The 17,455-nt window shown below is 50.9% G+C and overlaps 2 protein-coding genes and 1 pseudogene across 2 annotated transcripts; 2 read left to right on the top strand and 1 right to left on the bottom strand.

Moving 5' to 3' along the window:
- Positions 1–749: 749 nt before the first annotated feature.
- Positions 750–2,973, top strand: LOC120661181 (peroxidase 73-like). The gene is made up of 3 exons (XM_039939918.1): positions 750–1,120; positions 1,799–1,990; positions 2,094–2,973. The coding sequence occupies exons 1-3, from the start codon at positions 881–883 to the stop codon at positions 2,685–2,687; spliced, it is 1,026 nt and encodes a 341-aa protein (XP_039795852.1). The 5' UTR covers positions 750–880; the 3' UTR covers positions 2,688–2,973.
- A 3,690-nt stretch (positions 2,974–6,663) lies between these two features.
- On the top strand, positions 6,664–9,158 carry LOC120661182 (annotated as a pseudogene).
- A 5,678-nt stretch (positions 9,159–14,836) lies between these two features.
- Positions 14,837–17,082, bottom strand: LOC120661178. The gene is made up of 2 exons (XM_039939910.1): positions 16,487–17,082; positions 14,837–15,161 (listed from the first exon to the last, which is right to left on the bottom strand). The coding sequence occupies exons 1-2, from the start codon at positions 16,857–16,859 to the stop codon at positions 15,124–15,126; spliced, it is 411 nt and encodes a 136-aa protein (XP_039795844.1). The 5' UTR covers positions 16,860–17,082; the 3' UTR covers positions 14,837–15,123.
- Positions 17,083–17,455: the final 373 nt, after the last annotated feature.

Raw genomic sequence — 17,455 nt, 5'->3', positions numbered from 1 at the left:
CGGGAGAGTTGCCAAAGGTGTTCAAAAAGGCGATGCCTAGGCATAGCGACGACATGGCCTCGTTTAGTACCACGCATTTTGTTTCCATATATTATTTATTTATTTTGTTTGTTATCAGTAACAAATCATGCATGTTCCCCCTGCTTTTTTGTTTCAACTAGCAAATATACCCACCTGGCCAAATGTATTATATGTATATTACCACATTGTAGTGTCAAACATGATTTTGTAAAAGTTTGATGTATAATATGTTATTTATCATAATTTTTTTAGATAATTAAAAGGGTCATAATAACTATAGCCTCTCCACTGCAATCGATTATGCGCAAAAATCTCTAAACGCAGGTAAAATATGCTATTTTAAAAGGTTTGCATAATTTTTTAAGGTGCTTCGCAACTGAGGCGAACTAGCTCAATTAGTTAGATTTTTTACGGTGAAACAACCTATCAAATCAGGATTAAATCTTTGATAATTTTAGTAGTATACACTGACCTTTGTAAACGCAGGCACCACCTACCCTAATCACTGTCAATTTTATCCAGTTGGGTGATGGTTTCTTGGTTCATATGGTTGTTCCTGCGCCAGTATATGTAGATTCTCTGTTTTCAGAGCAAGCATGTACTATACTAGTATACTGTACAGGTTCTAGTAGAACATTGAGTGCAGCCTTTTGTCTTTTAACTGAGTTTATTATATTGCAATTTGCAATCCAAGTAAACCTAAGCCCTCTCCTTTTCACTTACCCCAGGGCACACTGTATACATAGGCCCACCGACCCCCATCATGTCTCCATTTGCATAGCCTTCCAAGCTAGTCACTTCACTAATCAGTGTCTTCTTCCATTCAGAGCACACGCAACACATAGAGGATTGAGCTCCAATGGAGAAGGCCATGGAGAAACGGAAAAGATGCGGGAACTTGCTCGCCGTTGTAGCGCTGACCCTGGTGGCAGCAATGCTGCCGCCGTCCGGCGAGGCGAAGCTGTCCCCGGACTACTACCGGTCGACGTGCCCGGACGTCGAGGCGATCGTGCGGGTGGTGGTGGCCAAGAAGATCAAGGAGACCTTCGTCACGGTCCCGGCCACGCTCAGGCTCTTCTTCCACGACTGCTTCGTCGAGGTGAGCCACATCCATCAGTGCCTGCAGCTGCTTGTTCGTGCAAGCAGTGCGCGAAATCAAAAGGATCCATCAGAAACCGAACCTGATTCCTCTGAAAGTCTTGCGTTTGAAACGAGTGGCATTAGGTTTCGTCGGTTGAAGTTTCTTGGTTTGCAATTTCATAGATAGAGGTTCAGTTCGATCTACCAGCCTTCTGAAATCTTCAGTTTTCAGCTGCTTTCAGATCGACTTGCAGCTTACTGCACTCATTAGCTAGCCAAAATCATTTCAGGCTGAATCTGGTTTGTCTCAGAAAGGGGTACTGATGGGGCAGTGGGGCAGTAGATTATGGGTACGAATCACGCGCTCGTCGGCTCTGCCATGTGACTGCACGACCTTTTCTGTCAACTGGTCTGAATTCAATCAGGTATTCAGGCCAGATGTGCCGGACGTCCCTGCTGGCAGATCAGGCACCCATCTTGTCGTTTCCGACGAGGCCGATGCGGAATTTGGTACTGCCAACGTCATCGTTGCGCACTCTAGTTTTTTTTTTTTGGTTCTTTTCCGTCACTTCCAATTACCATATACTAGTGATGAAAACACTTCATTGTGAATGTCTGATGATGAATGTGCTTTGCAGTTTTGTATTCTGTAGCAGGTGCCTGAGATCGTCGTGTGTATGGTGAATTTCACTTGCAGGGCTGTGACGCGTCGGTCATCATCGCGTCCCGCGACAACGACGCCGAGAAGGACGCCCCGGACAACGTGTCCCTCGCCGGCGACGGCTTCGACACCGTGGTGCGCGCCAAGGCCGAGGTCGAGAAGGAGTGCCCCGGTGTGGTCTCGTGCGCCGACATCCTCGCCATCGCCGCCAGGGACGTCGTCGCCATGGTAATCCGACTGAGCACGCGCAAGAGCTCTCACTCTCTCTGACTGGTACAATGGCAATGTCGTTGTCCGCGTCTGACACCCTGGCTGTGCAACGGCGTGGCAGTCTTCCGGCCCGCGCTGGGCTGTCGAGCTCGGCCGGCTGGACGGGCTCGTCTCCAAGGCCGGCAGCGTCGCGGGCAGGCTGCCGGGCCCGGACATGCGCGTCGCGGACCTCGCAGCCCTGTTCGCCAGGCACAACCTCACCACGCTCGACATGGTCGCGCTCTCGGGCGCGCACACCGTCGGGTTCGCGCACTGCACCCGCTTCACGGGCCGACTCTACTGCCACGGCGCCGTCGGCGACGGCGACGGCGCGCACGCGGTGGACCCGTCGTACGACCCCGCGTACGCGCGGCAGCTCATGGCGGCGTGCCCGCCGGACGTCGGCGAGACCAGCGCCGTAGACATGGACCCGGTCACCCCGACCGCCTTCGACAACGCCTACTACGGCAACCTCGCCCGCGGGATGGGCCTGTTCACCTCCGACCAGGCGCTGTACAGCGACGGCGCGTCGCGGCCGGCGGTGAGGGACTTCGCCGAGAACCAGACGCGCTTCTTCGAGGCGTTCAAGGACGCCATGGTCAAGCTGGGCAGAGTTGGCGTGAAGACCGGCAGGCATGGGGAGATCAGGAGAGACTGCACCGCATTCAACAAGTAGATCGAGGCATCGAGCAGGAGGTTGCATAATATAGCGCGTCTACGTAACTGAGGTTGGTACAGCTTCGGCTCCGGTTGAAACGGCTTCGGCTATGGCTTCTTTGGTTGGCTTTGGCTATGGTTTCTTTGATTGAGCATTGTGTCTAGTAGAGCATCTTCTTGCTAGAATTTTAGACAATTTCCGTAGCAATTTAATACATAAAAAGATAATCAACATGTTTGTGACATCAGATATGTAAATGTGTGATCTAATAGCATATAGATAGTACTGATTATCATAAGAGAAATGTACCCAGCGGCAGAGTCGAATGCACTAGTCAAGATAGTGCCTGTTGGTGTAGTCGTCCCGTTCGATGCAGTGCAGAAAGATTAACGTGCCGTTCAACAACGAGACGCCGGGAAGAAGACAATCGCCACTGTCAGCGTAAGGGGACGAGGTCCCCATGACCCCGTACTCATGCGTGATTAGGGGAAAAGGGACCCACCGGCCGCGTCAGCCGGTGACATCAGCCAAGCGCGGCTGTGGACCCCCGCCGAGGACGTTCGCCCACGGAGGTGGGCACCCGGCTGGAGCGGGCCGGGCCTGACCCGGCACGTGAAGCCCGAGTGGACGTTTCCTTCTCCTTGAAGACACCCGCCTGGTAAAAATATCTTTAACAGGCGCAGCCGCCGGGCTCGATGCAAAGTTCAAGGGGATGCGCGGCTTCCCCGTAAAAACATCATGATTACGCGGGATGCCGTGCGCTTAGAAGATAAGACGATAGGCGGTGGATAGTTTATCCCTGAGCTACCCGTCCCATCGGCTTGAAGATGGATGGTGGCCGGGACCCACCGCCGTTTACCGTGCCCCTATCGCGGTAAAAATCAAACCCACCCGGGGCGACGCCTCGGGGTTGACCGGGGTCACCACGGATCAGGAGGGTCCGTGGGGCAACCCAGGAAGTCACCACGTGGCCGCCTCGCACCACCTCGGACATCCCCTGGGACACCCCGGGAGAACGAGGGTTGGCCAGACTGCCCCGGATCACCCCGGGACGCAAAGGCCCCCCGGAAAGTGTCTACGGCCACCCCGGACACCTCGGGACGCCCCGAGGTCACCCCGGGACGCCTAACACTGGCAAGTCCCCAAAAGCCTGCCACGGCGGGTCCGACAAGACGACTGCCTGCCTGACAGAGGCAGTACAGCCTGGAAGACGGCGCCCACCCTACAAAGGGTGTGTTCACATTAGTTAGAGAGCAACAGAGAAGGCAAATATAGTCTATAAATAGGAAGGTCCCAGGACATGTAAAGGGACCGCTCTTTCGGTACTTGACTCGGGATCAGCAAAGAACCAAACACAACACACAGGACATAGGGTATTACGCCTCCGGGCAATCTGAACATGTCTAGAAACCACCGTCTCCACTCGCTTACTTAGGGGAGATCCTTGCGCGATTTATACCCCTGGCCGAATCTCTAAACAGGGGTTCCCACGAATCCCTGCTCGCGGTATTCACCCACCGTCAGCCACCGACGCCACCAGGAAGCAAGGAGAGGACGAAGTAAGTAGTCGTGTCGCTTGCGGACACTCCTCGAAAAACATGATTGCCAGCCTCCACCCGAGCAGGTGATCACGGACAGTAGAGTTTCGAAGGCTTACTCTTCCGGTTCTCTTGTGCGTAAGGACTGGAACGGGGCAACAGGAACGCGGCACAACAGTGGAGAAGCTCTTGCCTCATATGTGTATGCGTGTCGGGATGAAGGTGCAACAAGAATGCAGCAACTACTCAACGTTGAAGCACACCTTGACACACAACACACCTCCATTTTATAGCAAGGCCGTATCGGCAAATCCGGAGGCCCCGTACGAAACTAAATTGAGGCCCTAGTGATAGACAGCCACCGCACCAGCCAGGGCACCAGACCACGCGAGCAGGATGCTTGGGCGTTGCGTCGCTCGATCGCCGCTCAGTCACTGTGGCCTGCGAGTGTCTAGCGAAATCTGGAGGCGAAAGTGCAGACGTCGCGACCCACATCGTGCCTGGCAAGCGGTGATGGCTTAAGAGGAAACAATCGCGCTAGCTGCGGTTTGCAGATTGGATCGAAAAACAACAATCGAGCAGCACGTTTCCTCTTCTGTGACATATTTGGACTACAGTTTGCTTCGTATTAGACTAAAAGACAACTAAAACAAAGACTACGATATAACTATACATAGTATATTCATTATAATTTTGGGGCCTTGTGTCGTCGCAGAAAAACGGATCTGTTTATAGTCACATAGAGAGATAAAAAGGCCACTAGCACTTATGTGCATTAATGTTGCATGCACCTAATGGCATGCAACCCATGCACCTAATGACCACTAATGCATGCATGCAACATTCATCCTCCATTCATATCGCTCACATTTACACATATCACTATGATCCTTGGTATTTAACAGATTAATTAGATCTTATTATGCGATGGGCCTAATTAATCTAACACTTCTTTGGTGATTGAACCGGGGACCACGTGGCGGTCTTCTTCGAGCGGACCGTCCCCATGCTCGACTTCACGTCGCATGGCCGGCTGCTGTTGGGCCGCGGCCGGACGCGCTACTTCATCTGCAAGCCGGCCGCCAACCGCTGGCTCGCGCTCCCGCCCCGCCATCCCGCCCATCCGCGACACGGCCTGCGACTTCTGCTACGACGTCGACAACGACAAGGAGACCGGCCGGACTCTCCTTCACCGTCGTGCTCCTCGCCCGCGCTCGCTTCCGGCGCGTGCTCGTGTGGAGACCTTCTCGTCCGCGACGGGTAGCTGGGCCACCAGTTGCTCGATGCGCAGGGTGTGGCTCGCTGCAGCTACTGAGCTGGCGTCGGCACGTTCTTCTACTGAGCTGGCGTCGCGGCCGCGTCGTCCGTTACGACGCCACGTCGTGCGTGGTCCGCGAGCCGCCCGATGCGGAGGGGGTCCGTGGAGTGTATGACGCCGTCCCTCGGGTCCACCGACGAGCGGCTCCGGCTGGGCGCGGGTTCGACATCCATGACGACCAGTCGACCACCACCCCTGCTCCACTCTGCCGCACGACTGCTCAACTTGTTATTACTGTTTTTATGCGAGTTTGGATTAGATTTGCTGCATGCTACTCCCTCCGTTTCAAATTATAAATCATTCTAATAATTTTGGAGAGTTAAACCATCTCAAAGTTTGATCAAAATTATATAGAGAAACATAAATATTTATAATATTAAATAGGTATACTATAAAACTATAACTAACAAAGAATCTAATGATATTTAATTGGTAACGTAAATGTTATTATCTTGTTGTATAAATCTGGTCAAACTTAGAAAATTTTGACTCTCCAAAATTCTTGGAATGACTTATAATTTGGAACGGGGGGAGTAGTTTTTTTTCCAGAAAAAAGAACCACGATTTTTTCTCAACTCAAACCGGTGCTGATCAATGCAATGTTATTTTCAGTGATCTATTTTTGTTCCATGTGATGTGCACTTGTTTCTGATCTAGCGCTGTGTTCGTTTGGCTGTGGCTGATGGCTGGTGCTGATTTGTTATGAGAGAATAATACTGCTGACTGGCTGGTAGCTGCTAACTGGTGCTGATTTAGTACGAGAGAACAGTACTGCTGGCTAATTGGCTGATAAGCCAAGCGAACACAACGAGTAGTCATCTGGAGAAAATGTGGTGCACTCCACGGCCGCGCTCCTTGAGTGTGGTGTGGATGTTATGATTAAACTGAATTGAACCAAACGATAGCAGTGCCTCAAATCGAAACATACCATATTCACTAGAGTTTTTTATGAAAACGAATCCACTAGTAGATTTTAAGGCGATTCTTAAGAACCTGACATTTTAAAGGCTGTTTCTAATCCTATGTCGAAAACATGAAAATAAAGCCTAAGAACAACCACTGGGCCCAAACTCAGATATCATTCTTACAGCCCATTTGGCTTACCATCCATCACGAAGGTCGCAGTACGCCCCGATCTCCTCGGCCCATCACTCTCCAGTCTCCACTTCCTCCGACGGTCCGACCTCCGAGGCTCCGACGACTCCACCGCCCGCCGGCCGCCACCTTCTCGATCCTTCTATTCAATTTGCCCCATTCGCCTCCACCGCGTCCGTCCCACGCACATGCTGACAAGCACAAACCCCCTTAAAGCATAGGCCAACCGGCGGCGAGCGGCGAGGCGAACACCACCAATGGACCCCGACGGCGTGGCGAAGGCGTTCGTGGACCACTACTACACGACGTTCGACACCAACCGGGCGGCGCTGGTGGGGCTGTACGCCTGTACCAGGAGGGCTCCATGCTCACCTTCGAGGGCGACAAGTACATGGGCGCCGCCGCCATTACCCAAAAGCTCACCTCCCTTCCGTTTGCCGCGTGCAAGCACCAGGTCACCACCGTCGACTGCCAGCCGTCCGGCCCCGCCGGCGGCATGCTCGTCTTCGTCTCCGGCGCACTGCAGGTCGGCGAGGTTGAGCACCCCCTCAAGTTCTCTCAGGTGATCCCCTTTGGCCTCTGATAATCCTTTTGATCCCCTTTGGTATCTGATAATCCTTTCGTCTCGTCTTATTATTCATGGAATCGTAGCCGTAGATTTATCTTCTGACACGGTTGGGACTAGATCTCTCTATACTGTGATTTATCTTCTGACCTATTAGTTGTGGAGCTGTATTTACTGCAGTGACATCTCTGTTGCTGAATACTTTAGAAGGCGTGCTGCCGCTGTACTGTTTATGGATGTGTTTGGCGTGCTTCAGGAGTAATAGTTTCATGCCGGAGTGGTTCCATCCCTAAAATTTGCTGAACTTTGCAGTGACCTGTCATCTCTTATCTCTTATACACAGTTCACTGTTATTTATGTTAGCTTATTACTTGCTAACATTGCGGATTTAGTTTACCGATCTCTCTTTTTTCTGTGCTGGAAGTCTGACCAATGATCATGATATTATTGCTGCACATCTCTAATCGTTTGGATAAGTGACTTTTCTGTTTTGAGATTGTGATTTTTCTGTTTTCAGATTATCGCTAGGATTAACACAATGTGGTCTGTACTACTTGCTAGTATTTTCCTTTTGCATTTGGTGCTACCGTGTTTTCATCCGTAGTTATTTATGCCACTGGGGCACCAGGGCACACCAGTTGTTTCTTTCTGAAACTGAAGTTGTATGTTATCGAGGCTGTTTCTAGTTATATATTTCTAGCATCTGATCGCCTGTTGTGGTGGAGGGATTTGAGATACTATATATATGTCATGGTTTGGAGTTCTGTTGATCTAGTCTGTTGTTATTGATTTTTTTTTTTTGGGGGGGGGGGGGGGGGGGGGGGAGGGCATGTCGAGATGACTCTGTTTTCAATATTTTTTTGACTGTTTTGTCATCTGTAAGAAAAGCTTCGTAGGGTTCTTTTGATTCTATCAGAGTTGTCATGTGTATTGGAACTACCTTCTATGTAGCTTTTGCATTTTTTTTTCCATCCTACATTTCTAAGTTCAGGGTCAACTCCTGTTTCATCAATGAGCTAATATTGGGAGAACAGGTATAGCATGTTACGTCCTTAAATGATTGTGACAAGTGCATGTTACGTCCTTAAATGATGGTGACAAGTGTGGGCAACGTCAAACTGAGTTCTACTTCACACATTTAGGTTCAGGGATGCCAAACAACCTTTTCGTTTGGTGGTTTCAAATTTTTCAAGATTTTTCCTTTCTAAGTTGTCATACCGTAGAATTATGTAGACTTGCACATCAGTTCTCTCTTTGTTTCCTACTGTCTGTAAACCAAACACATGCTATGTTCTTCTCCTTGGACTTCATGAAGTTCATGATTGTGTTTCATCCAGTTGATTGTGTTTCGATGAGCCCTGGTGGTCTTTTTTTGGTTGTTTGTGTTTATAGATACCTCCACGGCCCCACTGATTCCACACAGGCTACAGTACCTTCAGTTTTCTATTATCAGGCTACAGTACGTTCAGTTTTCTATTATGTTAGTTTGTACAGAATGTCATGTTAATATTGGTTACTCAGTTATGGTCTGTGGAAAACTATTAGGGTTTTCACTTTTGCCTCTATAACTTTGGTTGACATGCACAAACAAAATTGGTGACATTGTTGCCTGTTTGCTGTGCAGATGTTCCATTTGATGCCAGTTGGACCCGGGAACTTCTACGTGCAGAACGACATGTTCCGCCTGAACTATGGCTAAGAGCCTCGTTCAGAATTTTCGCGTAGTTTTTCTCCCAAAGTATCAGACAATATTTTGGAGAAACAATCAAGTTTTGTTATCGCATCGGACGATGTACTGTTTTAGTTTAGTTTCAGTGATTTTGTGATCCATTGCAAGGAACTTTGGATTCCAATACGGATTGGTACTTCAGAATGCCACCTTCCTTGCCTGACTATGTTCACCCTGCCAGTGGTGGCCTGGTTTATGATGGGCGTTGCCAAAACGTTCTATCAGATTTGACGATTTGTGTTCATGTTGGAGCATTGTGCATTGTGCTCATGGTTAACTCCTTTCTTGGCCTCGAAGGCGCCGATGCCTCCGGACTCTTTGTTGTTGTAAGGGTCCGTCCCGCAGTGGAACCTCCCAAGCCGTCAGGAATTCTCTGGATCGAGTTACAAAAAGTTGGATAAGTGGATCAAGAAGACGAGTAGCTGCTACAGAAATACAGAATGAATTGATGAACTGAACAACGCCTCTGCGCTGCAGATAACGTGAACAAACTCCATTGGCATGCATGATAACTTACCCCGTTATGTCGTCCGGGTCGCCGCCGCGCGCTTTCTTGGTCTTCATCAGGGGCGGAGCCAGCGTGGCCCTACCCATGTTGTCCATTGGAGCCCCCAAAAGCCCTTCCCCCTAAGAAATTTTGGGATAGTGAAGAGGAGGAAGGAGAAGAGAGGAAGAAGAAAAGAAAGAGAGAAGAGAGAAGGAAGAAGAAGAAAATGAGCCCCCCTGATCCAAACTCTGGCTCCATCACTGGTCTTCATCGCCTCCGCACGCAGCTCCCTCCATCTTGATCGATCGCGCGCTAGATCCTCAGCTTATTAGCTGCAGATAGGATGCACGAGCCCAAGTAGTAGTGGGGTGTATGCTTTTGATATGTTCCGTGTAACTCCGAATGTTGCTTTGGAGTGCCCGTTTTTGGAAAGTCGGAGCATTGCTAAACAACTAAAAAGAGATAAATAAAGCAACTAAAAGAGAGAACAAATTGGCTACACGCGAGATTTTAAATCAGCATGCAGCATGCTGATTGACTCGGTGAAGAAACCACAAATCAAACTGCATGCGTGTGTACAAAACAAAACATAGGAGGATACATTTTAAGGCGATTTCTAATCCTACGCGGCTACGCCGAACAAAACATGAAAATGAGTCCTAAGGCCAACCACCGGGCCCAAACTCAGATATCATCCTTACAGCCCATTTGGCTTACCATCGCGAAGGTCGCTGTACGGCCCGATCTCCTCGGCCCATCATTCTCCACTCTCCACTAGTCTACTTCCGCGGTTTTTTTATTTTTTTATTTTTCATTTTCGTTTTTTACAAAAATATATTTTTATTTTCGAAATTTATAGAAATATACCCCGGCCGCCGAGCTGCCGGGCGGCCGGAACCTGGTCGCCCCGCTGCCGGGCGGCAGGGACTTATCTGTAAAAATTTTCGTAAAAAAATTGCGTTCCGGTCCCTGAAGGACCGGTCGCCCAGCGGCCGGGCCAGGCTAGCTGGTTCTTCAATATTTTCAGAGGACGGGAAGAGCTCGTGTTTCATCTGCCTACTGGTCTGATTGTGACAGGCTTACTGCTCTCTCTCCACCGAGCAAATCAGCACCTGCTCTCCTTTTTCCACGCCAAGCACAACAGAGCAATTAATTAGCCGCAGCAGCTCTCTCTCTCTTCTCTCTCATGCATGCATGCACACTCACGCACTGGCACATAGCACAAGCAGCAGCCAGAGCTCCTCTTTAATGCCCCAAGTTATTTTTTCCCCAACCACACCACCGCCAGCGGCTTGGGCTCCTGCTCCTCACGCCATGTGCCTCCTCTCAAGCCGCCGCCACCTCTGTTCCTCACTGTCACGATCAGACCAGCAGGCAGATGAAACACGAGCTCTTCCTGAACGGGAGAGAAGAGAGAGTGTGCATGAGTGAGAGAGAAGAGAGAGCTTTTGCCAGTGCGTGAGTATGCATGCATGAGAGAGAAGAGAGAGAGAGAGAGAGAGCTGCTGCTGCTAATTGATTGCTCTACTGTGCTTGGCGTGGAAAAAGGAGAGCAGGTGCTGATTTGCTCGGTGGAGAGAGAGCAGTGAGCCTGTCACGATCAGACCAGCAGGCAGATGAAACACGAGCTCTTTCCGTCCTATGAAAATATTGAAGAACCAGCTAGCCTGGACCGACCGCCCAGCTGCCGGGCGGCCTGAGGGGCCGGCCGCCCCGCTGCCGGGCGACCGGTCCTTCAGGGACCCGAACGCAATTTTTTTACGAAAATTTTTACAGATAAGCCCCTGCCACCCGGCAGCGGGGCGATCAGGTGACGGCCGCCCGGCAGCTGGGCGGCCGGGGTATATTCTTATAAATTTCGAAAATGAAAATATATTTTTGTAAAAAATGAAAATAAAAAATAAAAAAATAAAAAAACCGCGTCTACTTCCTCCAACTCCTCTCCACCGCCCGCCACCTTCTCGATCCTTCCATTCAATTCGCCCCATTCGTCTCCGCCGCGTCCGTCCCACGCACAAGCACAAACCGGCGACGGGCAGCGAACACCAGAACGTTATTCACACTCTGCCAGTGGGGCCTGACTTATGGTTTTTTTTGAACGAACGACACTCGACAAGTGCGTTTCTATTGATATAGTAGAAAAATACAAGACTACGACCCTGGGAGGCCATAGGCAGAAAACAAAAAGAAAAGAAAACAACAATTTCGTCCGGTTGGATGAGGACATGAACACGAGTTACCGATCAACTATACTCACTGGCCGGTTGGATTGGGACATTAACACGGCCAAACTCTAATCACAACGACGACAGAGGAGAAAAATCACAACCGCAACTTCCACCTACCATCGCCCTCTTGCGGCTATCGAAACAACTGAAATGTTCCAGCGTTGATAGAGGAGCAGAAGGGGCAGACACCACCACACCAGGAGGCCACTGCCGTGCAGGACCCAACGCCGCAGTGCTGTTGCACCCAAACCATCGCACGTCCGGAGCAACCCAACGCGCGGGGGCCTCGCCACTTCCGCCACTGGACGCCAGTCTCGCGTGCGCGGGGACCTCCAACCCGCCACTCAGCACGCCTCTCTCATGTGCGGGGACCTCCAACCCGCCACACGTCACCACGCTCCGTACTCATTTCAGGGATTGCCGTCGAGGCAGCAAGAAGAAGTGCCCCGCCCCCCCGGGAAATGAACCAAGCCACTAGACCACCCCCGTGGTTCGAGATCATCACGTTGCTTTCCCCATCGCACGAAGACGCCGCCCTCAAGCCAGAAGACCGAAGATGTCGCCCGCGCCGTCTTCCGACGTTGTACCGCACCGGAAGGGTTCAGCCGTGCTGAACACCCCGCCGCGATCCGCTGCAGGCCAAGTCGTCACTGATTGTCGTTGCCGCTAGTGCCATCCTTCAAACGCTGTCCCGCACCGCACTGGAGACTGCCACGCAGCTCCAGGCACCGCGGAACGCTGCAAGCAGGCGAACAACAGTCAAGTGATGACTCCCGGCCACCAACAGAAGAGCAGGCGTCTTGGCATGAGGTAGGCAACCCCCTTCTCCGCACGCCCTCCGACAGAATTATCACCACCGGCCGAAGTAAATCGCGAGCAGTAGGCCGGCCAAGTCGCCGAACGGTGTCTCTAGAGACGACGCCTCCAAGGAGGTCACGACGCCCACAGGCGCCGCTGTCGCTCGTCCAGGAGCTGGACCGGGTTTTCACCCAGAGACCTCGTGCAGAAGGGTTGCAACTCCAAAATGACGTCCTCAACAGGGAGAGCGACGCCCGGAGGCGCTGCCGCCATTTCACCAGAATGAATCTGACGAGAGCTTTCGCCCGGAGTGCCGGCACCTCACTGCACGCGTTCATCGCCTCAAGCCATGCCCATCACTGCGGCCGTCCCATCAGAGAGACGCCACTGTCACAGCTCCACAAAGCCCGCTGCCGAAGCTCCATCTCCCTCCACCGTCCTCGCGACCCGGCAACGCGCCGGCGCCACACCGCACCACCGCGCCGCCAGCCGCCCACACGCCTGCGCCGCCAGCTGCCTGCACGCCAGCCCGGAGCTGCCACCAGCCGTGCGCGCCAGCCGCCAGCCCGGAGCCGCCGCCAGCCCGGAGCCGCCGCTAGCCGAGCGCGCGCGGTCGCCGCCCCTGGCCACAGATCCACCCAGGGGGGGACTCCTCAACGGATCCACCGCTGCGGCCACCGGATCCGGCCTCCGCAGCCGCCGGCACCTCCTACGCCCGCCCGGCGGCAGCCCCCTCGGCACGCTCCCCGTCAGCCGCCGAGGCCGGCCCGCCGCGTCCACAGGCGCCGGCGGTATCAGATTTGATGATTTGTGTTCTCGTTGGAATGTGTTCACGTTCAGTAATGAGATTCAGATTTTGAGCTGCAAATCTACCTCTGTTCCGAGTCTCTAAATTACTAGTATTATCCCCTTGTTTAGTTACCTTCAAAATTTCAAAACTTTACAAGATTTCTCATCACTTCGAATCTTTGAACACATGCATGAAGTATTAAATGTAGCTAAACAAAATAACTAATTATACAGTTTGTCTGTAATTTGCGAGACGAATCTTTTGAGTCTAGTTAATCTATAATCAGATAATAATTATCAAATACAAATGAAAGTACTACAGTACTTTACAACTTATCTTTTACACATCTTGTTACTATATATATGCCGAACGCGCCGGATTTTTCATGTGTGGCCGAAGAAGATACGAGCGAGACAAATCTACCCGCCTGGCACTGATCTGTTCGCTTCTCGCGGACCCCCTCCCCTGCCTTGCGTTTCTTCTCTCCTCGACTCGTGCACGGCCAAGCCACACCGTTGCCGGCGGTTCCAGAGCAACACGACCGACAAGACACGGAGAGCCTGCGTGCGCCAGTGCAGCGCGCGGCGACGTTGAACCACGAGTTCCAGGCTTCCAGTTCCAGCCCAGAACGACCTTCGAATCGATGCCAGTTGCTTGACGCCGACGCGAGTACAGGCACCCTGCTCGCGCTGAGCTTTCGTGCGGCGAGGCATTGCTTCACCAGGTCGCATTCCTCTTGCTTCCATGGCCACATCTTTTGACCCAAACCGTTTCTTTCGTGGGGTCTTGGCTTTCTAGCAGGTTTGTTGGGGACATGGGAGCACGAGCGAACTGTTATCGAGCGGGCCTGCCCAACAACGCTCCCGGCGTGGACGGTTATCTGTAGCAGTCTGCGCATCTGATAGCCTTTTGGTGCACAGGAAAGAAAGCTAAGGTTTGTTCGCTTTTGCTCGTTTTGGACAGGGATCAAGCGATGTTTAAGGGCTCGTTCGGTTACTGTGGATTGGATCCGGGCCGGGAATGATATATAGAATAAGAGATTCATAATAGATACAACAAGGGATTAGGATTTATTCCGGGTCGATAACTAATTGCAACAAAATAGACTCATAATAGGTACAACAAAAACCCGGATTGATTCCACACCTCTCTACTCATGGATTGATTCCCGGTTTCTTGTTGTTGCAATTAGTTCTTGATCAGGAATAAATCCCGATCTCTTATTGTATCTATCATAAATTTTTTTGTTCTACATATTCTTTCCGATCCATATCCATTCCATACAACCGAACAAGGCCTAAGTAGGAGGGACATGTGATGGGAGCGAAAGCTACAATTCTTTGTGCAAATCAGAAGAGATGGGAAGCCAGAAAGATGAATGCTCACGCCGTATCATTTCTGTCAAGACCGGGCAGGTAAGGTCGACCTCCTCTCATTTTAGGTTTAGGGAGGGTTCCGGTACACCAGGCAAACAAAGTCAATTGTTCGTGACACTTCAGTTTCGCAAGAAACGAAAATCGCAGCCACTCCTCTCAAAGTCAAACGTGAGCAAAGTTGGAGCATAACAGCACAATCAGGTGAAAGACCCAGTGGAACAACGTTACTGGTACGGTACAAGCTAACATAAAAAGAAAATATATTGAACTTCTTGGTGTTCCACGAAGGAATAGTGTTTCTGAAACAATTATATTAAGCTAAGCTCCACGTGATGATTAGACCAGAGCATTCTTTCCGTATGTACAAACAAGTATCCTCCTAGTCACAGTATAAAACCATTTCAAACTTGTTGCGGCGTTACATGGGGTAAAAAAGTTCACCAGGAAGGAAAATATAGGTTGGCCGCGGCAACAGTCTGCTCAAACTCCCCTGATTCTATACACCTCCGTGGGAGCCTTTGTATTTGCCTTCACATCGGTATGAAAGGAGGCCTGGAAAATATTTGCCCTGCAAGAAGTGGACAACCAGAAGGTTATATTACAGTGTCTCAATTGGACAGCTAAACAAGTGAAACAGGTATGAAGTCTTTGTGCAATGATAACGACGTAGGTTTAGCCCTAAAGGAATAAAGACAATGGAATTTCCATGCTGAATGATTCGAGATGGTAGTGTCAGTTAATGATGACATGATCAATCTATCTACTTTGTACAAAATAGAAATATTTACAGTGTAGATTTCTCACTTGTTTGGATCAACACCTTTTTTCCTAGAGGTAATCGAGGTTGGCGATGACACTGAGGCTAAACTGTACCTATATGTCAGTATTGTATCTCTAACATTCTGTCCCTATTGGAAATATAAGGATGATAGTGAAATGCTGCAAGGAATAGGAAAAGGTCAATCCCGACTTGTCCGCTGGCTTTCTGCACTTTAACTAGGAGCCCTGGAAAGCTCTTGTTCTGCAAGATCGACAATCCTGATATTGTCTTCATTGCAAGCATTTTTCTTAAGCGGCTCTCCCTGTCTCCCGCAATCCCATCAGCATGAATATACAAAGTGTTCCACTAGTTAGCAAGCACCAAGCAGCCAAGCAATAAAGTTCCCATTTACCTTTTTTACTTCACCCCTTATTCTTATTTCTCTCCTTCATTTTCATAAAGTGGGCGATACAAACACACTTTTTTCCATTATCATAATTCATCAGCTATAACTTGACCATAATCTTTCCAGATCTAACTTACAGAGGTAAAAGTCTAAGACACACTCTGAATGAAGTTGCACTAGCTTGCAGCAACAGGCAACACCCACGACTTCCATGATCCTTTTCCCCTTTTAATTGCGACGGGTGATGGCGGGCGCTAAAATCCTAAGCTAATTTTGTTAGCCAAGCAATAGAACTGCAAAAGAGAGGTGCACTACTTTTCCAACAAACTCCTGTAGGCTGTTCACATTCTCTGGAGATCAATTAGCCATACCCATGATATGCCCTCTTTGAACTAAATGGACAGAATTATCGTATATCAAAAAATTATTCTAGTTTCAAGCGCCCAAGGAAATCAAATGCTGCAAACTAGGGCAGAATCCATGAGAGGAACGCCCAATTCGCTGCATTCAACCCTGATGAAAGCCAACACACTCCACCAATTCTCGCATCCATTCCCAATTACGCCGAATCCACACTGAATTACCCTTTAGGCCTTTATCGAAACAAAAAAAACACTGAATTCCGATATTGATTGACCCAATCATATAGGGGACGACAACGTTTCCTGTATCCCATCCCCTAAAACATGTAAACCTGGAACAGGGCGAAGCCGGCGGGATCACGTACATGGGGAGGACGACGCCTCCTTGGGCGAGGCGGAGCACGCGGCGGCGGGCCAGAGGAGGATGGCCCTCCAGATCCCGGAGAGGTTGGTGACGAAGCCGACGAAGAGGAAGAGGCAGCCGAGCCCGACGACCCAGGGCATGAGGAAGAATCCCAGCATGAAGGTGACCGAGCCGCAGAGCATGAGCGCCATGGACGCGCCCAGCAGCATGGACGCCACCCCGGCGGGCGTCACCTGCCGCGGCAGCAGCGGGCGCGCCGCCGCGACCCCGCCGTCCTCCGGCGACGCCCGGAGAACGGTCAGCAGGAGCGCGCAGAGCTCGTAGAGCAGCCGCGACTGGTGCGCGTCCGCCTCCGCCGCCGCCGCTGGCCTCATCCCGCCGTCCCTGGAGTCTCGGAGGGGGGAGGGGGGAAGGAAGATGGGGACGCCGAAGGCGAAATGGGGTCCGCGTTGCGTCTCTTGGTTGCTTTTTGCGGCGTTTTTTAGATGGGGTTGCGGCTTCCAAAGGAGGGAGACGGAGAGGCAGAAGAGCTGGGGAAGGAAGGGGACATGGGTGACATGGGCGCTCTTGAAATACCAGCAGGACGGGCGACGGGGAATGTGCGTTGCGTCGCCGAGAGGATAATGGCAGACGCAGCATTGAATTCTTTATTGATTGGTTGATTCCGGGTGACGTGGATAACTGTGCAGCTAGTTGACGGCGGACTGAGATTAGGTGACATGCCCCGTGACATTTTTGGCGATACTGAGTCACTGACGTGTGGATCCGGTCGGTACCATGACTAGGGACACTCTAATCAGTGGACAAAATCACCTTTAAAACGCAAAACATCTGTTAGGCGATCGGGCCCGTAAAGTCCTACAGCCTCCTTCCGATCTAAAGGAAAGGAAAGAAAAGGACTCAAAGAAGCCCAAGCCACGGCCCAAGAACACAATGCGGCCCATCCGAACCCCATCGAACCCGCGGGGCA

Source organism: Panicum virgatum, chromosome 2N (assembly GCF_016808335.1).
Source record: "Panicum virgatum strain AP13 chromosome 2N, P.virgatum_v5, whole genome shotgun sequence".
Classification (NCBI taxonomy): domain Eukaryota; kingdom Viridiplantae; phylum Streptophyta; class Magnoliopsida; order Poales; family Poaceae; genus Panicum; species Panicum virgatum.
This window is presented reverse-complemented; position numbering and strand designations above follow the sequence as displayed.